Source organism: Crocodylus porosus, unplaced genomic scaffold, assembly GCF_001723895.1.
Source record: "Crocodylus porosus isolate Cpor-Errol unplaced genomic scaffold, CroPor_comp1, whole genome shotgun sequence".
Classification (NCBI taxonomy): Eukaryota; Metazoa; Chordata; order Crocodylia; family Crocodylidae; genus Crocodylus; species Crocodylus porosus.
Genome location: NW_017728931.1, coordinates 132,113,721 through 132,136,854, shown reverse-complemented (window position 1 = coordinate 132,136,854; position 23,134 = coordinate 132,113,721). Strand labels below are relative to the sequence as shown.

The window sequence follows — 23,134 nt, the reverse complement described above, 5'->3', positions numbered from 1 at the left end:
TATATAGGATCTGGCTATGAGTTTTTTCCTCAAAGAATTACTGACAAACCAGCTAGCTGAATGTTTGTTAGGTGTCTTTGAACATCTGCATGTAAATTCTCATTTATGCAACAACCTTTTTCACAATGCCAGTATGGTTATGAGCGGGCCCCTTTTCTTTGTGACTCTTCATATTGTTTAGTGCATGTATTGGTCCTTATGTATATCTAAAAATTTAGATAAAAATAAATAAAATACAAAATTCAGTGTATAGCTCCATAATTGTAATTATTCCTCTCCAGTGAAATTAGAGAGGTGGAATTATACAAGCAGGATTAAATGTAATAATGGAATCAATAGTACTTGTAAAACGGAATTAAAAATTCCCCTTGGCAGCGAACATGCCCAGTGGTGGTGCTACCCACCTAATTGCTCTGAATTAGCAAGCTGGCTCACATCATGTACAAAGAAACTTGATTTAAGAAGCAGGGAAACTAGCACACTTCCCATCTTTAGTATAGTACATTAAAGGGAAAGCAATTACAGCTCATGAGTTGCCAAGCCTTTCAGAGACTTGCAAAGTCCAAATACTTGCTTGAGTTTTTTCCAAAAAGACAATATTAAAAGACATCCACTAAGTATTCGCGGGGGGGGGGTGGTGAAAGTTAAGAGTTCATTTTAAGATCTAATTTAAAGGAATCTCATCACATTTTTGTGCTACTGCAATGCATGGAGATGTACTAGCAGGGTTTGACATTTTCCTTTTGTTTGTTTGGTGTTTTTTTCCCACTGGCTCAAATCCATCATGAACCTTACATTCCCTGGAAATCCAAATCAGAGCACTGAAAACTATCCAAAGAAACACAAGAATCATACACAAATGCTAGGAAAGGAGTTGAGAGAATTCCATCATTTCAACACCAGCCACGACATTTTTGTACAAAAGCAAAGCAGCTGCATAGCCTGATGCCTTTGAAGCTACATGGCTACTCAGAGCAAATAATCAAAAAGACTCAGCTATTTCTTCACCTTTATTAATGAAAAACAGTGGAGACAGCTAAGTCTCCATCTGGTCTCAATTGCCTATAAGGAAACAAGTTTAGGTGGTAACCACCTGTGTATTTCAAGCCAAATAAGGAGTTCACAAAGAGTTCATTTGTCTTTGGATCTGAAATGATTGGACGTGACTTGATTTAAGTATTTCAGGTCAGATTCTGACTTTAAATAATAACTTACTGCATAAGTGGTTTCCTGGAGTTTGTTTAATTTAGCGATGTTTGTTGCCTAATTTAAGACTCCTCAAAGGGACCTGATTTTCAGAGAATCATGCATCTCAATTTGGCCACCCAAGAAAACTAGACATAAAAAATAACATTCCACAACATATTCAACTGTTCATTGCACTGCAGGGAGAGAGAAAGATGGAACAACTTTGTAACCCAACAACTAGAGTACTCACCTAGGGAAATGGGATTCTCCTCCCTGATTCATGAACATATAAATCACTGTGTAAATGGGCCAGTTTCAGCTGCAAAGTCTAATGGATCCATCTTGGGAGAGATGGTTGTCCTCTATTACAGCACTATCCTGAACAGCCTATATTCAAATATTTGCTCCTAATCGCATAGAGGAGAGAATTGTAGCTGGTTCAACTATATCTCAGGTGAATGCTTTAATTGCCCAGTCTAGGGTCAGAAGTTACACAGAAATTGGTTTAAGTGATCAGAAACTGGTTTAAACCTGTAACAGAGCATAAGTTCAGTGCACATAAACCAGTTTCAAAATGGCTGAAACCGGTTTGAGATAAACCTGGTTGAGTGTAGTTGGACTTAACTCATTGAACTCATACTGGTTTATGCAACTTCTGTCCCAGACCCCTTCCTGGTTGAAGTTAAACCAGAGTCCCCCAGCATGCTGTCTGGGCTAGGCTGTGCTCTTTGCACCAGAGCCAGAGCATGGACAGGCAGCGGCAGGGGCAGGGGCAGGGGCCTGGCCAGAATCTGGTCCCCAGAAGGGAGCAGGGATGAGGTTTATTCCACCCCCCTCCCCACCCTGTCTCACCGGCATGGACCTGCATTTCTCTACTGGCTGTTCCAGCGGCAAGGGTATGGTCAACCCCAGCAGTAGCTTGGAGTGAACTGGCCAGCCCCCTCCCTGTCCTACTGGCTGGGACCTGAGCTGGGGTCTCCTGTAAAGAGTGAATCAGTTCAGGCTCCAACTTTCTGAATGTCTGTCCTTAGCCCAAGGGACTTAGCATAAATGCAGCAGCACAGCTACCCTGGCTCTGTTTTGTGTGAGATATGATCTGGGAGGCACGTTCTGACATCATCTATTGAATTGAGCCTCTTAAGCAATAGAAGTAGAGGAAAACTTCATGTACAAGTCCTGCAGGGATTTAGATATAGAACAGATAGGGACTTTGGTGATTTTTGTATGTGCCCAGAAGCAGAAAGTAAGGCAGGCCACCTTAATTGGTGGAAACTTAAGTGCCATAGGCAGTTCCTGGGATGGTAGCAGCTGAGTGGGGCTTTTGAGCACTTAAATGCTGGGCTTTGGCATGTGAAGTGGCCGTTAGACCTGACTTCCTTTGTCAATCCAGCCCCAAGGAGCTATAGACTGTGAGTGAATAGAAGGGCCTGGGTGTAAAGAAGAATCAGATCCCAGATAATTTATTCTCCCGTTGTATTTTAAATTGTATGCGTCTTTCATCCAAGCCTTTTAAGAGTCACAGCCACTTCCTTGAAGTCAATGGAAATTTTGCTTATTGACTTCAATGGGTGCAGGATCGATGAGAACAAGCCCTTAGGTAAATATACACCAAAACATTAATTAGAGGTGTGTTTGTTTCTTGAAAGACTTATTGGACTTGATCGAAGGTAAGACAGGAGATTGTTTCCTCTTAGGATGTGATTATAAAAGTCACATTATTTTAAAGGTGATTTGCAATTGCCTACAACTGCAGTAGATTTCCACTCTAAATCTGTATGGTTTGGTCACAGGCATTGCTACTGAGATGCTAGGACATTTCTTCAGGATTGTCCTTTTTGTGACTATGTTTTATGGTCCAGATTCCTTAGTATCTTCTAACTGTTTGATTCTGTTCTAGTGATGCAAAGCAATTTAATGGAGAGATCATGCTAGCTTTATGTCACCATGTTAATACAAAGCAGGCCTAACACAGATATAATCTTATTTATCAGGAGTCTCTATCTTTTTATCTACCTAATATAACCTTCCCATGTTTTTAGACTCTAGCAAAATATATGAATGCTTTAGTATATCAAACACAGCTTAATGTATGATTTAACATTAAAAAAATGTTATGGTCATTTTGATAACAGCTTTGAGTCAAATTTCAGAGAAACTTGAGGTAGACAGTCACAGAAAATTTCAGGGGTAGCCATGTAGCTGTGTTGGTCTAAGGACACAGTGCAGACAAAATTCTTTGGCTAAATCTGACCTCTTTTCTTAGACCAACTAAAATAGTTGGAAAATTTTTCTTTGCAAGCTTTAGGGTACAAACACCCTTTTCCAGGCAAAAGGAGCATCTGGGGTTGTTTTGTGCTCCTGGATGGAATAGAAGCCATTTTCACGAATTTCCCAATTTCATGAATATCCCACCCCCCCAATAAAAAAACCAAACAAACAGAAAACAAAACCTGAACATTTTCAGTTTTGAAGAAAGGCCATTTTTCAATGGGGAAAATATTTTCATTTGAAATTTTTTAGCAATATGTATTTTCCTTCTGATCAAAGTCAAGACTCCTGGATAAGTGTCAGTCAACACCAGCTGAGGGACTAGCAGAGCAGACTTCCAGGCTTACATCTGCTTTCACCTAGTTTTTTGAAGCTAACCTGCCCTTGACTTGGCCAAACCACCTTGGGATGTTGTTGCCAATACTACCGGCCAAATTGTGGCCAAACATTTGGAGACTGCTAAACCCTAGAACCACAATGAGCAGCAGGATTTAATTTACTAATTGGTGGAAACAGAAAGAAAGAGGATCTAGTCCCCTCTAATGAATTATAATGACCTGAGAGGGGAAAAACAAAAAGTGCAACAATGCTGAAAAATCTTTTATGATTTTATTATTGGCATCTTTACATTAATACTGCTGTTTTGTGCTGAGAAAACAATCCGTTACACAGAATGTAACTGTAATATACAACATAGAAATGCAGTTGAGGTTAATTACAACAAGGAACTACAAAAAATTTCATAGGAAAGAAAGTCACCTAACACTGCGACTGTGCTTGCAACAAATCACTCCCTTGACTGCTGAGTCAACACTGCAGAACTATGCGCACGGTAAACCATGGCTATGTACATGTCCCCCAGAACTGTTAATAACAGAGGTGCTAAAATCAGTCTAAAAAGTTCTAGAACATCACTATATACTGTACAGTCCTCAAAAATAATTTATTATACTGTTTCTAAAAAAAGGTACTAGTTTTGTTTTTTATTTTGTTTCTGGAGTGCACAACATGTGCAAATTTTGCCTAACAGTCTAAAAACTCAGGAACTGAACCGCAAGTCACAATCACAGAGATGAAGTGGTGGAATCTAGGACTTCCCTTCCATTGCAGACCGTGGGCACGTACATACTAGCCGATGCTGGAAGAGAGAAAGAAGAGTCATTAGCTACCAAGGAAAATGGCTTTGAGGACATGATTCTTATAAATGGCGGATATTGCTTTATGCCTTTCTGGCAATGCAAAGTATGGTAACTGTAATTTAGTTAGAATAATATAATGTGGCCGTATTGTAAGTAAGAATCAAGGTTTTTGGGTTTTTCACCATTTCTAAACAAGGCCTGATCCTATGAGATGCTAAATATTTTCCAGGCTCAATGATATCAGCAAGAGTGGTGAATGTTCAGCACCTCATGGGAATTATCCATTTACTTGCCTTTCATTATTCAGTTGAGAATTACGAGGGTCCACTTTTGCATCAAATGTGTTTTCATCTACATTTCAATTTAAAGGAAGTGATTTATTTTCTATATATGCTCAAAAGAGCAAAGCAAGTCTTTTATTTTAACAACCGTATAAATTTACCAGCACATTTAGTACCCTTTAATAATATTCTGGCCTTGACCCCTTCACTCCTAGGAGTCTAGGATGGGAATTAATGAGTACCCACACCCAAAGGCCAAATTGCAATACCTTTAATGTTAAATTATATGTTAGTCAATAAATATACAGTTCCATTGACTTCAGTGGAGGTTGAGGCTGCTCAGTATGAGTCAACGTGGCAGAACTTCTCCTTAAATACTTCTGTATTACAGCAATAGGACATAATGTTATCCTGATAAAGCCTAGGGAGGTATAATTTTAACCAACAGTTTTGTCTGTCTCTGTTGGAGCATCAAGAATGAAGAGACTTCATTGACATCTCTATTCAAAATCAGACAATGGTACATTATCAAAGGTACATTAGGTTAACATTTACAGTGACCCAAAGAAACTGGATGCCTTGATCAAAATGTTTAAAAGAAAAAAATGTTTAAAAGAAAAAAATGCAGCAAGCATTGACTAAGTAAAATCAATCCCCAGTGCAACAAACAATTTACATTTCTGACAAAGGCATGATGAGTCTTCCAAAAGCAGGGATAGCTGCACTTTGAGACTGAGACCATTTTGATAAAGATACTGAAACTTATTTTCACTCCAGATTTTTTTTATGCAGCTAATAAGTCTTTCCACAGTCCCATTATGCAGTCTACCAAATGAAGGGAAAGAGAGGTCAGTGATTTGAATAACCTAAGCCTCAGAAATAAAGCCGGGTGATTTTTTTCCCTTACGAGTAATTTATTTGCTTGAAAAAAAAAGTTTCAGGATGGTCATAACTTTTTGCAAATTAGAGCAAGGCCAGCAACCCACATGTGTCCCCTTCTTTGCCCTCACCAGGCTATAGAGATGTTCTTGTTCCCTGACTTTGGTCTACTGAATATTTCACTATTGCACAGAAAGCAGAATACACTATTGCAGTGGGACAGATTGTGAACATTTGCTCCTGGAATAGCTTAGTGGTTGGGTGTGATCCTGAAAAACAGAGGACTCAAGTGCTCTGACTCATGAAAAAGAAGGAATTTGGACTTGCATCTGCCACACTGACCGTTTGGGTTTTTGCTCTCCTAGGCTAGTTCATAAAAGCTAGGCATTGCTACCTGTCAGTTAGACACCTACCTCAGAAGCAGAAATAGGATGAACAGAAGTGCTGTTCTTCAACCCTGAGCTAGAAGCCTCATTAGTTCATATAGCAGTGGGCAACTGGGATCTTGCAACATTGCATTATTTTACCTGTATTTTCCACAACTCCTGTTTTCTTTACTCTTTCTCTGTGACCCACTCATTCAGTTGGGTCATCCATAATTTGTTGTTTGGGCACGTCACATTTCCACGCGGTGTTTCTTTGCTATCTTGTCTGGTCTGTTTTCTCATTTAACTCATTCTCTACAATAGAACTGTAGACATAAATGGCTTCTGCTTACACGATGCAAAATGTGGCCTGGGTCAGCTAGGGGACATCAATTTGTGTAGGGCTTTTAGGGCAATTTGTGTAATCCTCGAGCTTCTAGCAGACAGGAATGAAAGCTGGGGACCAAAGAGCCGAGGGCAGTCTGTAGGTGGCTCTCTGTACATATAAACTGACAGAAGTCATATAGACCTGGGAGCTAAGAACCAGAGCGGAAATGGGAAAGCTCAGCTCTGACTTAGATACCTATATCAAGGAGACAGACTGGATGTAAATATCAGCGAAAAACCCAGCTGATTTATTTAGGTGACTAAAGGGAGGTGGGTGCCTCAGAAAACCTGGCCCATAATCTCTTCTAAGATGCAGATGCCCGTCCTAAAACTGTGGGATGTATCTCATTTACTCTGGTCCCAATCTGTATAAGGATTGTCATTCATCTGCATTGCTGGCATGATTTGAAGCTGAAAGGTTAACAGCTATGAAAAGAGCTGTGCATGTGCCAAATATAAATATTGCTCCTTTATTTTTTTCCTGATACCTTCTCCCCACAAGGCACCATGTATACTTGCTTACCATAGGAACCCTCTTCTAAAATCAGCTCTCCAAAATTGTGTCCTAAGCAGGGAAGTTGGGGTTTTTTCCCCCTCCTTTGCTGGAACAGAAGCAAGGGAGGAAAGAAGCAGACGCTGTGCCAAAGTGGCTCCCAAAATGACTGCTGCTGCTTTCTTGCTCTGTGATAATCCTGTTGCAGCTGCTGGCAAGGCAATAACTTTTGGCTGAAGAGCCACCAAGCTGGCTGAGGGTGAGCGAGGCCTACGGTATCTAGGGCAGGGGCAGAAAATTGTTTCGGGGGGAGGGCCGCTTACTGAGTTTTGGCAAGGCATCAAGAGCTGTATGACAGGCAGCCAGGGGCAGATAAATATTAACTTTCTAAATTTTTTAAGGGCCCAGCAGGCTGGATAAAATGGCCTGGCAGGCCACATCCAGCCCGTGTACCACATTTAGACCACCCCTGGTCTACGGGAATGTCTATAAAGTACTTTTTCCACTAAGAAAGTTTGCAGTCTTGCTGCTTTCCTTGCAAGGGTCTGGGGCTAGCCTTGTTGCTGCCACACGAGGACGTTCCTACTGTTGAGAGCAAGTTATGATGCTCGTGGCTGGCTCATGTTATGGGACCAGGACAGTTCGAGTTAGTAAGGTCATTCACAGGTGAGACTAAGTAGGACAAATGACATGGTGCTGGTCCTAAGCTTGGTAATTTTCCACATGACACCCTTAGATATAATGAATAGCGTGCTGCGTGCACGCCCACGTGGCGTGTGCAGAGCCCTGGCACGCGGGGTGCACTACTCCTATGAAGGGTTTTGATGGACAGAAACGGAGTGAGGGAGTGAGTGGGGCTTGGCGTGCGTGTGGCTGGTGCTCTGTGTGTTGGTGAGGGTACGCTTGTGAGAGGGCCTGTAAGGACTGATGGAGAGAAAGTGATTGAGGAGACCGAGAGAGAGCGATAGCTTGTGTGAGTGGGTATAGATCAGGGGTGGGCAAAACGCGGCCCGGGGGCTGGATGAGGCCTGCCAGGCCATTCTATCTGGCCCGTGGGGCCCCTACAAAATTTAGAAAATTAATATTTATCTGCCCCTGCCTGCCTGTCATGTAGCCCTCGATGGCTTGCCAAAACTCAGTAAGCAGCCCTCTGCCCAAAATTATTGCCTGCCCCGGTATAGTTCTCCGCAGAATCTGGGTCCTCTGTGAGGAGCAAGGGTCCCTGGGGCGGTCAGAGACCGCTCCGCAGCACACCACTACACTCACTCAGAGCGTGGCTCCCTGACATGTTTCCTGTCAGGTGCATAAGGCTTTGGTAGCGGCCTCACTGAGTAGCTGGTGTGTATCCCCCCACACCTTGGGAAGGGATGCCTTCGTGGGTGATCTTTCTGTCATATACCCTTGTAAAAGACCAGTGACCAGTAATAGGGTGAGGTAAGCCCTGGCACTGGGTCTGAAGAGGCAGACAGAGCCGACGACAGCGGTGGTCCAATAAATATCTCTCGTGATTGCAGTCCCTTTGTCCTAGTTATAGGATTTATAGAATTTATACTTAGTGGTAACTGTTACTGCTGTTACTGTTGTTTTTTATATGTATATTACTAACAAAGTAGTGGCTGTTTTGTGTTTCTTTAATAAACCGTTTCATTCATGTACCACAAGCCTTCCTCTTTGTGATTTTTAATTAAACTGGTGACGGATACAGACAGGGCCAAGATCCACCTTACCTTTCAGGGAGAAATCTGAAGAGAAGCAGTTGTTTAGGCGAGCTTCAAGATTTGGTTTAAAAAGGCAAAATTTTTCCCCAACACTACTGCTTTATGTAGCCTGTTTTCTGGGAAGCTGCACTTGTTTATGCCATATGCCCCCAGAGGCTGGGGGGGACTGGTGGTGATGAAGGCAAGCGGGGAGCTGCTGCACGCAGCTGCAGTGCTGTCGGTGGGGGGGGGCAAGCACTGACCACTGGTTGGTGACCACCCACAGACAACATCAGTAGCATCGGCAGCAGCCAGTGGCAATTGCGGACCTCCTGCAGATGCCACTGATGGTGTCAGTGGCGGGGTGGGGGGCAGTGGCAAGCAGTGACCACCCACAGGCGGTGCCTTTTCGCAAGGGGTGCATTGCCATGCTCAGGGCGTGCACGTGAACCCATGTGCACCGCCTACACTTCACTAATGGCTGCACTTACTGGACACACTGTTTCCTGGAGGACTTGCTCTATGTCTGGAAAAATATTTTTTCCTCTTCTACATTCTGCCTTCCAAAAAATAAGGAAGAATTCTTAGAAGAATTTCTTAAAATGTCTTATTTGTGGGGTGTATGGTATGTGGGGAAAATATGACACCCCAAAAGTCTGGCCTATGTCATTGTCTTCCCACATTTTGCTCCTGACCTGGGTGTACATCTGTGCATAGCTCTTTTTCTTAGAGCCCTTTAACTGCATGATTGAAAAGGCCACTGAAAACTAGTAGGGATTTGTTTAAGCATTTTAAGGCCATGGACTTCTGCTGGGATTTTCCAAAAGTTGCCAAAGATTGAAGTTATCTAGCAGACCCTAGGAACCATTGGCTTCTTATGGCCTACAGACTTCATGCCATGGATCAATTTTTTTTTAACACAGCAGAGATGTTTCCCTTACCATTTTTGTTTGTTTTTATAGGCCATTAGAATACAGGGGATAAATATTTATTGAGCTCCACAGCAGAGAAATCTTTCCGGTTATAGCAATTTGAGAGGTAAGATTAAGAGCTGAACTATGGCTTTGAGGAATGCCAGGGGAGATGGCTGCTCCCACATCTAGCAAAAGGTACAGTGGAGGTGATTTTAACCTCTGTTAGACAGTTTCTTAGCTGTGCTGAATTGGTGCCCTTGGAAACAATCATATTGTGCGGGCCAGGGCGCTCTACCTTGCCCAGCATCGAACTTCAGTGGTTGCTGCTATCCTCTTATCTTTGATCTGAAGGCAGAAGGTTGCTCTGTCCCTTGCTGTCTGAGTCATTAAGGGTCTCTCTGCATCACCTCTCTAGCCTGGGTAACATTTGCAATGCAGATGCAGTGGTACAGTCTTCAGCTTAAACTACCTAAGTGCCAGCATTCCTGATGAGCTTTGCATACCCCACGCTGAGGTCAGTGCTGTGGCATTCTCACTGTGGTGATGACCCGGGCAATTTTTTTGTGTGTAAAAATATTAATTTTTATATATATAGATATATAATATGTATATGATATGGATATATATATGTATATGTAAATAAATATAAATAACTCCACCTCCAATACTCTGTCAAGTGGCCCATGTGGTTCACTTGGCAGCTCAAAACACATGAAAAACCCATTACACAGTTTTCCCTGCATATCTGTGTATTTGCACACCCATTTTCATACCCGTACCCTCACCCACTGCCCTCCTCAGAGAGTCTGCTCCTGAAAAAGTCTATGCCAGACCCTTGTCCACCAGATGAGGTCTGTCATTTCTTTCCTGTCCTCCTCTTCTGTCTTCCTGTACTACCAGTACATTTCACTTAGTGCCGTTTTAATAGACTGTGGGGTCTGAGTGGACCCTGTCAGCTCGCTTTGACCAGTTCATATCCAACTTCAGGTATGTATTGTGGAAAGCCAGGTGATGATGACCCAAGCAATCTGATCACAGCCTTCTTGGGCATGTGCTGCTACCATAACTCCTAAGTAAGGTTTGGTTCATAGGCAATGTGTGTGTGTGGGGGGGGGGGCACGTGCCCCTCCTGAATTTGGCTGCCATTGAAGCTGCTGCCAGCTTCTGCGGGCAGTTGCCACTCACAGCCCACCCCCCATCACCACTGACATGGTCAGTGGTGTCTGCAGGTGGTCCCTGCTCAATGCTATGGTGCCCCCCCAGTCGTGGAAGGCACCAGTCATTCATGGTTTGGTCAGACCTTTGGAAAATGCTGGCAAAATGATGGAGAGCAAACAAAAAAGCTGTGAGACTATCAAAGTGGGGGGTTTGTGCAGTGCAAAGTTTATGCAGCACCTTAAATGCTAATTGTTCAGCCCCCTTTTAATATCTACCTTTCTCATTTATGTCTTCTCCTTTGTTAGTGGGAGAATCTGCTTGACTGCCTGCTGCCCAAGCTTTAACTGTTGTAAGCATCAGAGTTTAGTTACTTTCAAACAATTTTCCCCACATAGCAGCCAAACAACACTAACACTTGATACTCAATTTTTGCAGGCCACTTTGTAAAGACAAGATTTTCTTGTGAATCATTCACCTGGAAATCCTTTACCTTCCACGTGGCACTCTACCCATTTTCATGGTCCATTGGACCATTACAAAAGTGTATATAAGTCACAGTGGTAGAATCCTTGAACTACAGAATCAGATCATTTAAAAGAAGAAAACGTATTTATCTTTCAGGAAAAAGGTACACTTGGAGCAGCATAGCATGTAAAGGTACAGTTATATCAACCCCTCTCTCTTTGTACATGCACATAGGTAATATGACTATATATGTATTACATACATAATATAGAAATTGGTCTAAATGTGTCTTTTTATGCTATGTTGTTCTGATTTTGTTCTAAATCTACCTCTTACCTCCAAAAGAACCACAAAAATCACTTGACTTACATGTGGAGTTGACATAATTGGGCTCCCTACAGTCCTGACTTCATACTTAGGTTTTTTTTGGTTTTTGCAATAAAAATACAAATTTGGAATTTTTTAAGTGCAATTTTGATGGAAGTATTTTTAGTCATTTAATTTTTTTTATGTCTTTTTCTCAGAGGCCCCGGCTGGACAGTTCTGCATGCTGGATGTCACTGGTGGAAGGGGCAATGGCCGTGGCCAGGTTGCTGCTAGTGGTGGCAGTACTGAGCTGGCAGGGGCAATGGGTGTAATCTCTGTGCCCCGATTCCCTAACTGGATGCCCGGTGCAGGTGCCCTGCTTGTCACCTCTTAGTTATACTACTGCTTTTTCTTGTTTATTTGGCTCTCCCATTGGGTTTTGGACGGAAGTCTTTAGCTGTAATTATCTCCTTGTATTCAGGGAAAATGCTGTTTTTCCTCAAATTGAACATGAAAATTTGAAGTCAATTTATACAAGTGTAACATAATTGCTACAATATGTTGTGTGTATGGAAAAGTACACATATGTATATGCACATGCACATTTAAATGGATGCTTGCATTATGTGTATGCCTATAACGAATATTATAAACAGGGCTCTGATGATTAGAACAATTTTCTGGAGCAGCCAGCTTAAGTTCCAAGAGGTTACCCTTGAAAACCCTAGTTCCCCACATATTCATTTAAGGCTTAGACAGCACCTAATAGTGTGCAAGAACTTTTGCTACGTAATGGGGTTTTAGGTGGCTATGCTGAAAAGAAAGCATGCAGTTAGAGGCATTATATTGGTCAGATGTGCATTAACCAGTTTGTGATAAATGCAAAGAAGCATCGGGACCAAAAGAAAAACAAGCTGTCACCTCAGAACTGATGGAGGAACATTTTATGTCTGTTTTAAGAGATGGTGTGGGGTTATTGATTTTTTCTTGGTGTCCTCTGGCTTGCGTGCTGCCAGCGAGAAAATATTCTCAATGATTTATTGGCCATGGATTGAAGCATAGCTACACCAGGCATAAACAAGATGATAACAATTGGCTGAGATCAGGTTAGATGACAGCCACTTGGTGTTTTATGAATGGCTGTTGCACAATTTACAAAACCATCTAAGAATAAATCCACTCATCAAAAACACTTAAAAACGGTTGGTCCTTTAAAATGTACCTTTAGAATGTATAAAGATTTCTCAATGGCATCTGTTTAAAAATAATGTTTTTAAACTAGTTATTGATACTGAAATAATGAGTCCTTGCTTTTCTCTGAGCTACCTCTCTCCAGTTGAGAGAAGGCAGAACTGTGCTTTTGGCTAAGATATTATGGCCTTTCTTTTGTGGCCGCTGAGGTCCATGGGGCTTTTCCCACTATATTTAACGGGCACTGGATTATATATAATGTGTCTGTTCTTAACCACTTTCTAGGTCTTCCCAAAATCATGCCAAGACCCATCAAAATAGGGATGTTTCAGTTCATCATAGGAAAGGATGTATTTGGAGGCCACTTTTATAAACCATAGAGGAGCAAGAACTGGCAGGGCTGACTGCTTTGCTTTGTCTTTGCATTTATCTTTGTTATGATGATTTTAGGCTGTGTGTTTTTCATATGATTGTAGACTGCACAAAAGCACAGGATACACTTTTTCAGGCTAATACAATAATAGAAAAAGATGCAGTAAGGAAGAGAGATGGCAATCTTCATCAAAATGCCAGACCCACACATTTGCTGCTGCTTGGTTTTTGGTTTTTTTGCACAGCTATTTTATCCACTCTTTCCTAACAAAGAATAATATAGGATGAAGTCCTGGCAGAAATATCTCTTTGAATGGAAACCATTTTTTACCATCTCATTTCCACAGTTTGATGTAAAAACTGCAAAGACCGTCTTACACTCTACATACAGGGCACGTCTACATGAAAAGCGGGTTGCTACTGTGCAATAGCTTGGGAAAAGGCCTGTGCAGGATCTGGACTGCACAGTAACAACTGCACAGTCCAGCACACATGTAGATGAGCCCACATAGAAGCACACATGAGCATGCAGCAGCTCTCATATACAGGTATCTCGGTAAGTGGCCAGATTCACTTCCAACCCTAGTTTCCTATTATTCTTATATAGTTGGGGATGGTCCTGCTTTGAGCAGGGGGTTGGGCTAGGCCTCCTGAGGTCTCTTTCAAACCTAATTTTCTATGATTTTTATGATTTTCAAAGAGCTGTCCGTGTTCATGCGGTCCACGTGTTTACCCTGAGAGTACATGGGTCCAAGGAAAATCTGGCCTCATTAGTGACTGCTAAGCACTTCAGAAAATTAAGTTCATACGACCTATTTAAGGCTAAGTCTGGGGGGGATCAGTTATTTGTTTGCTAAAATTTGGGGGATCTAAGTAGAGACACCTTAAAGGCATCTCATTTACAGATGTTATAGCTGTGCCTACATGGATAAACATTGCTGGATGAGCTTACTCCAGAGTAATTTACTTGGAGTAAACCCACCCTGGGAAGGCATCTATCTATACATGTACCCATTTGGGAGCAGATTTGCTGCTCCTGGCAGTAATCTGCTCCAACCCCCTCCTGTCTTGCACTGGCCTCCTGCAGTAGCCAGGGGGAGCTCTAGGCTACCCCTGGGTGCTAGCCCAGGAGCTAGTAGGGAGCAGCTGGGGAGGAGACAGCTGTCTCCTGACTGGGACTGGGAGCTTTGTCCCTGTCCCCAGGAGCTGCCTGCTGCTTGCTGCAGGGCTCTAGTGGTGGAGACCTGGCAGGGACAATGTCCCCCTGCCCTGGCAGCAGGGAGCTCCTAGCCCCAGCTCCCCATCTGGAGGCAGGGGGCTTGGAAAGAGCTCTGTGGAGGGGAGGAAGTCCCAGCTCCCTGCCCTGATCCACTGGTGGGGCAGCTAGCAGTGAGAAGTGTTAGCTGCTCCACTGGCAGATTGGGACAGGGGGTTGGGAACTGCCCCTCCCCTGCAGCTCTTTCTAAGCCCTGTGCCTCAATCACTTGATAGGGGCATGGGGCTGGGAAGATGATGCGGGGCTGGGACTTGCCTCTGACTGGGCGAGCACCCAGCTAGTAGGCCTGTGCAAGTAGGAAAGTATTCGATTCGGGTTTGGATTTGGCTCATTCAGATCTCAGCAATTCAATTCAGAACCCCGAATTGGTTTTTTGCTTCAATTCAGCTGAATCGGCTCTGAAGCTTCAGAGTTGATTCGGAGAGTCGGCCATAGGGTGTAATGGGGAATCAATGAAATATCTATAAATTTGTTGTTTTTTGTCTTATTCAGATGAAACTTTCAGGATTAGTAGCCTCTGCTGAGAGCATGAAGTCTACCAAGGTTCAAGGAGATATGTGCAGGGGTTTGGGGGTAACTGCACCCTAAATTATTGAAAGCAAAACTCATGTTGTGTGTGTGTTAAGTCACAGCAGGGTCAAAACTGCAGGGATGGTAGTCCCTACAGAGGCCATAAAGTCTGCTAAGTTTCAAGGATATAGGTGCAGTGGTTTGGGGGAAACTGTACCTCAAGCTGCGGACAAGCAAAACTCGTGACATGGGTGACACTGTGTGTGCTAAGGTGAAGCAGGGTGAAAGTTGCAGGGATGCTGGCCCCTGATGAGGCCATGAAGCCTTCCAGCTGTCGAGGAGATTGGTCCAGGGGGGTTCTGGGGTCCTGCACCTGTAGCTGCTGACAGACAAAACTTGTGTCATGGATGCTTATGTGACTGTGTCTGTCTTGGGGCACAGTCAGGGGAAACTACTGCAGGCCTGGCTGCTAAGCCCTGCTGTAGCCACAAAGCCTGCCAGCTGACAAGGAGATCGGTGCAGGGGGGGTTCTGGCGCCCTGCACCCCTAGCTGGTGACAGGCAAAACTCGTGACATGACTGCTTGTGCAGCTGACTGTCTCTGTCTTGGAGCAGTTGTCTGTATTGATTCTTTCTCCTCCTTAATCTGTGGTATTGTAGGTGTTAATCCTTGCTTGTTAACTCTATCTAGTAGCTACTCACTAGCTACTGTGTATTGAGTTGGACCCTGAGTGAAGCATGACTGATTGGTAACACAGTAGCTTAGCAGCCAGGTCTATAGTAGTTTCCGCCCCCACTGCAGTGCCCCAAGGCAGACAGTTGCACAAGCACCCATGACATGCATTTTGCCTGTCAACAGCTAGAGGTGCAGGGCCCCAAAACCCAGAACCCCTGCACCTATCTCCTTGACAGCTGGCAGGCTTTGTGGCCTCAGCAGGGGCTATCAGGCCTGCAGCTTTCACCCTGCCGTGCCTTAACACACACAGTGTCACCCATGTCATGAGTTTTGCTTGTCCACAGCTTGAGGTGCAATTTCCCCCAATCCCCTACACCTATCTCCTTGAAACTTGGCAGGCTTTGTGGCCTTACCAGGGGCTAGCATCCCTGCAGTTCTGACCCTGCTGTGGCTTAACACACATGTGACATGAGTTTTGCTTTCAAGAATTTGGGGGACAACTTCCCAGAACCCCTTGCACCTATCTCCTTGAAACTTGGCAGGCTTTGTGGCCTCAGCAAGAGCTACCACTCCTACAGTTTTCACGCCCCCTCCCCCCATGGCTTAATACACACACGTAACATGAGTTTTGCTTTTAGGAATTTGAGGGGAAGTTTCCCAGAACCCCCTGCACCTATCACCTTGAAGCTTGGTACACATTATGCTCTCAGCAGGGGCTACCATCTCTGCAAGTTTCACCTGAATCATCCAACAGGCAACAAAGTTATAGCTATTTCATTGATCCCCCATTATACCCTACTGCCAAATCTTTTCCGAATCTTTTCTGAGTTGATTCAGAAAGCCTAAAGCTTCTAGCAATTTGATTTGGATTAATAGATTTGGTCTCCAAATCATCTCCAAATCCAAATCATGATCTGAAGCTTTTCACAGCCCTATCAGCTAGCCCTGGGCTGTGCAGGGAAGTCTGCACATGCAGTCCAGAGCTGACTGGGGACTATCTGAACTGGGACAGTCCCCAGTCAGCTCTAGGCTGCACTTGCAGACTTCCCTGTGCCGCCCAGGGCTGACTGGAAACTGTCCCAGTCAGAAACACATCCCAGCCAGCTCCAGGCTGGGTGGGGAACTCTCCCCATGCAGGGAGCTCCCTGCATCTGCTCTGTAATTGTGATCATGGAATGAGGGCAGAGAAATTGCTCCCAGCCCCCAGCTCCACAATTGCAGAGCAGAGGCAGGGAGACTTGTCCCCACTCAGGTTCTGGTGGTGGAGCCCACCCCAAGGGCAGGGAGCAATCTCCCACCCCTGTTGCCCAGCTGACTGGGAGCAAATTTGCTCCAGATCAAATATGCCTACACATGCCTTACTGTGCAGTAATTACTTGGCAGATAATTTGCTACTTCCATTTGCTGCTGAGTAGAGAAAATGACTGCACAGTAAGGGTCTGCATGTGTAGACGGTGTAGACGGTGATGCTTACTACACAGTTATTTGCTTTACTGTTCCATAAAGTGTCCAGTGCAGACGTGCCTGGTGAATATTGTACCAGGCCCCTGTTTCTAGCTCAGTACCTCAAAATAGAGGCATACCTAATCACTCTTCATTATTCAGATCATATTCCAGTGTCTGAGTATGCACCTTCCCTGCAAGCTGTCCTCCATTTCCATCCTCATCCATTTCTCCATCCCTGTCTCTTCTTGTGTTATGCTTGTATAATTAGTTTTCCCAATGAGACATGCTGTCTGCTTACCCCTGTGAACAAAGTGTCATTTGCTCACTTCTCTGACTATTTTAGTTTGACAGGAAAAAAAATAAAATCAAGGTGACCCATTTTCCTAACCAACAACAACCCCAAACGAGGAACAAAAGTGACAATCTGTCTAGGAATAAGATTGGGTGGGGGGATGGGTGTGTGTGTGGGGGGGTGCAAAACAGAGGAGCTGTTTTTGCACTAATGCATTGATTGATAACCTAGGTCGTGGGGCTTTTGTAGGGTACAGCTCATATTAGACACATCCAGGCAGTTTTCACTGTCACTTACATGCATGACAGATATTCTCTGAAGTTGTTTATGACTCAAAGCCTTGTCTTGTAACCCAGGCAATAACATCCACTGAGATTGTGCTGCCTGGAGGACCACATCCTGCCATCATGGCATTTTGACAGGAATACTCCAGGGCAATCTTCCCCACCCCCATTCTTATGAGAGTAACAGAGGACTGTGGTTCTGTGGACATCATGCAATATGGCTTTGATTCAAAGCCCAGTGAAGTTAGTGATAGCCTTTCCAATAACTTCAATGAGCTTCAGTTCAGGTCACCCATGCTTCTCTGATCAAAATGCCATGGGATATGAACAGGTTTCTTTTGTTCTCACCAGACTTGAGAGGAACAATGTTTCCGTAGGGCACAAAGACAATCCTATGATGTTTTAACTGAGATGAAAAGGACAGGCCTTTCCTAGGTTGCATTCAGCCCTTGAGACTTGAGATTAGATTCAGAGCATGCATGTTTCACTCTCCTTGAGCATCAGTACAGCATTAGGCATGCAGTGCTTAGATGACAGGCTCTTTACTTACACTGGGAGTAAGTGGTGCCAGTCCCACTAACGCTGAACCGGTTGAGATGGAGTCTGTGCGTGACCACGTTCTTCTGTGGCTGGAAGAGGATGATGTGTACCTTTGGTGCAAACAAGCATCCTAGCACAACAAAGCCACTCAGGCTCACAGAGATGCACATGGTTGTGGTCTGCACCTAGAAGAGAGTCATCATAAAGCAAGAGTTGAGTTATCAGATGTGTGGCAATGAGCTAGAGTGCCTTGCTAACCAGATTGTGAATGAGGTGCTCACTTTGGAAGTCACAACTTTATGGCTCTTTGGTTTTGATTTCTATAGATTTCTTGTTTCCAAATTCACAGCCAGCTCTTCAGAAGGTTTAGCTATGACTATGGCTTAAGGATAATGAGCTGACTCCAAAACCTACTCTTTGAGAAGATTCCCTGTGACCAGTGCCTGCTGCATGTTGGGATATTGGACAGCAGCATGCCCTGTTGTGCCTGGCACTGTTTGTTTCTGCAGATTGTGATGCAACTTGCTTCTCTAAGTCAGTAGGAACAAAAACGTCTTCTCATCTGAACAGCAGGGAGAACCTGAAATGCAAAATACCAGGATAGACATGATACCACAGTAGGAAATGAATTTAAGACTTATATTGGCAGGGGCTGTCCTGAGTGATCTACTGAATGGTATTGGTAGTGTTGGAGTATATCCTTTATTGAACCAGGTGCATGATTGGGTAAAGTTATACAGCTTTCAAATGTAAGGCATTCTTCATCAGGTCTGAGCTGATAAGCTTTTGAATGCAACATGTTCTTCATCAGCTCAGACCTGATGAAGAATGCCTTGAATTTGAAAGCCTGCATAACTTTATCTCAACCATGCACTTGGTCCAATAAAGGATATCACCCACAAAAATCCTTTGCTTCCAGACCCATCTTGTCTTTGATGGATACGTTTGTGATTCACAATGACTATAACTAAGGTCCAGAGGGTCCCCCTTCTAGTGCACATAGAAAGGCAGGCCTACTTCACTGTATCACTTCAGATCTGGGTACAAGGAAAAAAATGTTTCCTGCAAGAAGAAGCAGTCTTCTGTGGAGCCTAGGAGCCATAGGGGGCAAGGGATATGCTGTGCACAGTGGGGGTCCAGAGTTGGCCCTGAGAGATGGATGTGCCACACAGAGAACCAGTTCAGCTTAAGGCCTCTGTTCAGGAAAGGAACCCTGACTAGCAACTCTTCGTATCCTTGAAAGAGTCTTTTGACTCCAGTAAAACTGAGTTACCATAAAGCTTTTTCATACAGGTCAATTTGGGAGACGGGAGGTTGGAATTTTCTGGGGGTAACTGCCCTTGCACTTCTTGGTGCAGCTTTGGTGGACTTGCACTTTCTCTCCCTCCTGGAATGGTGTCCTGCACAAAGTAGAGGGGTGAAGAACTTGAATTGCTTTAAGGTGGAACTTGTTAAGTTTCTAGAAGGGGGTCGTATGACAGGATTGGGATGTTCTTGGAGCAGAACGTGCAATATGGTACTTAGACTAATCAGCATCCTGTTGAAGGGGCAGAAAGGACTCTTGGTTACTGTGTGGGTTGCTTGCATATATGGGCAGTCTCACACTCTATACCTTGTGTTGGTTTCAGGCAGAAAATCCTCCCCTCTAGCTCCTTGAATACATTATTTGGCTTCTGGTTTTGATTTTTTTCTCCTTTTGCTCATGGGCTGGACATTGGCCATGGCTAGAGGTAAGAGATTGGCTAAGGTGAGCTGGACTTAATGGAACAGAGAAACTTCTCAGGTGTCTTATCCAGGCCCCTTAATGTTCATGTATTTGGGGTTAAACTGATTGCCAGATTTGGGTCCAGTAAGAGCTTTTCTCCCCAAGGCAGATAAGCAAGGGCTGCTGGAGTTTATTTTGCCTCCCTTTGTAGCCTGGACGTGGTTCATTTCCTAGTACCATCTGAGCATATTTTACCTAACAATTTCCCTGCCAATACAGTTGACAAGTTATTGATGGGGGCCTTGTTTCTCCTACTGTCTTTTTGTGGTACACTGTAAGGTTTCTTGGGGCAGTGCCGCAGGACAAGGACTGGAGTGGATGCTCATGTTGACCCTTCAGATAAATGTTTATTATGCAGCAGCCCAGTGCTCTGCATTTGCAGTCTCAGTTGCCCAGGAGGTCCCTATATTCCTTATGTTCCCTCTCTCTCTGTCTCTCTCCCCGCCCTCCCCCCCACCGCTCTCTCCCTGCCAGTTTGCTGCCCCAGTTTCAATTTAGCCTCTACACTTCTGAGCAGGTTCTTCAAGTTAAGATGTTTCATTAAACTGTCTTAAAATCTGCTACTTAATCTAAATTATTGCACGTCTCTGGGCAGTTCTGCATTCAATTCCATTCAACCAGTCCCCGGAGATTAACTCTCTTGTGTGGGAACATGTCTCGAGGCTCCATTGTCAGAAATAAGTTTTGTAAAACAAAAACTAGTGTGGAGAATGGACTTTGTCATTGTATACATTCACAGAGCACCTGGCACAATGTTAATGGGTCATATCATTACTGCAGTCATATAATTAATAACAGCCCCCTTCAAAAGAAGCACATTGCAAGCTTTGCTAAGGTGCCACTGTAAGGGACCAGTGAAGAACTTAAATGGCCACAGAGTGAACACAAACTCTTCCTATAAGTCTATTCTCATGTCTTTCCTCTTGCTCTTTGGGCATGATGCTGAGCTCATTGAAGTCAAGAAAGATCCCATTAAAAAAAATCAGTGAGTCTCTGGATCATTCTGTATGTAATGGAAACCAGATCAACTATCTTGTCTATGTCTATGTCTTGTCATAGTAGGAAAAGATTAGTTTCGTAGAAGCTGGAAGATTCAGGACTTTCTTTACGTGCCTGTCTCTCTACCAGTTGAGGCTATAAAACTAACGTGTATTTTTGTCTGAACACACTATAGACTTCAACTGCTGCAAATAGTGCAAATTTGTCAGTGATTATTAAATAACACCTGGCCATACTGTGCCATTGATTTTTGAAACAAAACTGCTCACTGAAATCAATGTAAAGCACCACTGTATGAAAAATCAATGCTATGAAATAGTTCATTGTTTTGTTTTGTCCCCCCACCCCCAGCCTTCCCATAAGTTGTGATGGCATAAGTATGGAAGTCACATACTCAGCAAGCATAACTATGCCAGCTAAAAACCTATTGTTGGTGCAGTAGCTGTGGGGGAAACTGTTTTATTGGTATAACTTATTACACTTGAAAGACTGATTTAAACTAGTGATTTACAACTCTTCTGCCAGTACCAATGATTCTTCACCAGACAGAGGTTGCTGGAAAAAAATTTAAGAGTAGATGCAGCCTTAGTTAGTGGAAGGTTTGTTTCCACCAATGAGACTCCCATTATTCATCCATTTGTTTTACTTTTTTCAATTTTTAAAATGTACTTATTGCCATCTTCTGTAAATGTCTCCCCAGTAGGACTCCCTTCTCCCCCACCAGCTTTCAAGACTCCTAAACAGCATTCAAATATAGTGCTAACCATTTTTTCATTACCTTCAGCATGTTTCATCAGAAGTTTTTGATACCTGTTTTTCAGTGAGCAGCTCCAGTCCTAAGAATAACTTCACCACTATTATTTTACAGCAGAATGGAACAAGGAGAGTACGTTTCTTCAGTTCATTCAAAGATAATGAATCAATAATTTTCTAATCTATTCATGAATCAGCAGATTAGAAGATACATTTATATTGAAAATGTTAGTCTGCTTCAGGGAAGCTGACGGGGATACAGGGACATGCTCAGGACTTGTGCTGAAGGGTGTGCCCAGTGCTGTGCCCAGGTCCCTGGTTATCAATTGGGGGAATGGAAGATAGATGGAGGTCTCATCACTCCCTCATGTATATTGGGTACAGACACCGAGCTAGGCCATTGCGTCACCTAGGCTTGCAATAGACATTGGACTTGAACCTGTAAGCTTAGGCTGGGATATATTAAAAAATCTTAAAATTCATTGGCATGGACAGGGGGAGGGGGTTCAAAAAGCACCAACAGGACTTAGAAAACAAATCCTTTCTTACACGTGAGTCAATGGGAGTTGTGTTCTTATCACACTAAGTGCTTTTGAAAATCCAGCCCTCTAACCCACTTAGATTCAATCAGTAGCATAATTAAGGGGGACACAGGCAGGGTAATAACCCTAGGCACCAACTTGGGGTGGGGGGCACAAAAATAGCAGCTGTCATTGTTGCCTGCCTACTGGCACCGCTGCTGGCCTGCCTCCTACTGCTGCCCTGTGTGCCACCACTGCTCAGGGTGCAAAACTGCCCAGCTATGTCTCTGCATTCAACATGTGCCTAAACCCCTTAGGCTTCTCTGTAAAAAAATCCCAGTCATACGTAATGAAGTTGGGGTGGTGGAAAAAGCACCTCTTAGCTAATCCTGCTGTTTTCAGGCATATATCATTTAGCATCCCTACTAATGAGAAAATCTGCAGGGATGACCCTTGGAGCTATCTCACTGCTTGCTGCTTTTAGTGTGAGGCACTGTTCCCCAGTGCCTTGCTTAAACTTTTGTCCCCTTAGTTTCAGGCCATCGCTCCTTGTCCAAACGTCTCCTGAGATTGAATAATTACTTTCCCTTTTGTTACTTTGAATTTATTTATAGGCTGTTATCCTGTCTTTCTGGGGTTTCTCTTGTCTAGACTAAATACATTTAGCTCTTTTAGTGTCACTCTGTGGATCTTGCCATGCCATTTTTGTTATCTGTCCTTGTAGGGTGTTTAGTTCTTCAATATGGAAGGTGGCCTCCACCTCTTTCCCCTGGGGAGGAGGCTCTTCTCAGCCAGGCTGGCTGACCTGCTCCACCGGGCTTTAAACTAAGGCCGCTGGGGGATGGGGGGACTACTGCCACTGCCGGCCCGCTGAGCGGCCCTTGCAAAGCCAGCAGACCAAGGCACTTAAGGGAGCCCACCCCTGCCCCAGCCCTGGCACAATCTGTGGGCAAGGCAAGAGTCCCCAAGG

General features: G+C 43.9%; 1 protein-coding gene across 1 annotated transcript in view; it reads right to left on the bottom strand.

The window, feature by feature from the left end:
- Positions 1–4,050: 4,050 nt before the first annotated feature.
- Positions 4,051–23,134, bottom strand: part of GRM3 (glutamate metabotropic receptor 3) — a 154,584-nt gene continuing 135,500 nt past the window's right edge. The window contains exons 5-6 of the mRNA XM_019543654.1: positions 18,137–18,311; positions 4,051–4,594 (exon numbers count right to left, since the gene is read on the bottom strand). Coding sequence (XP_019399199.1) covers positions 4,521–4,594; positions 18,137–18,311 — 249 coding nt within the window. The 3' untranslated portion in view covers positions 4,051–4,520. The remainder of the gene's footprint in view (positions 4,595–18,136; positions 18,312–23,134) is intronic.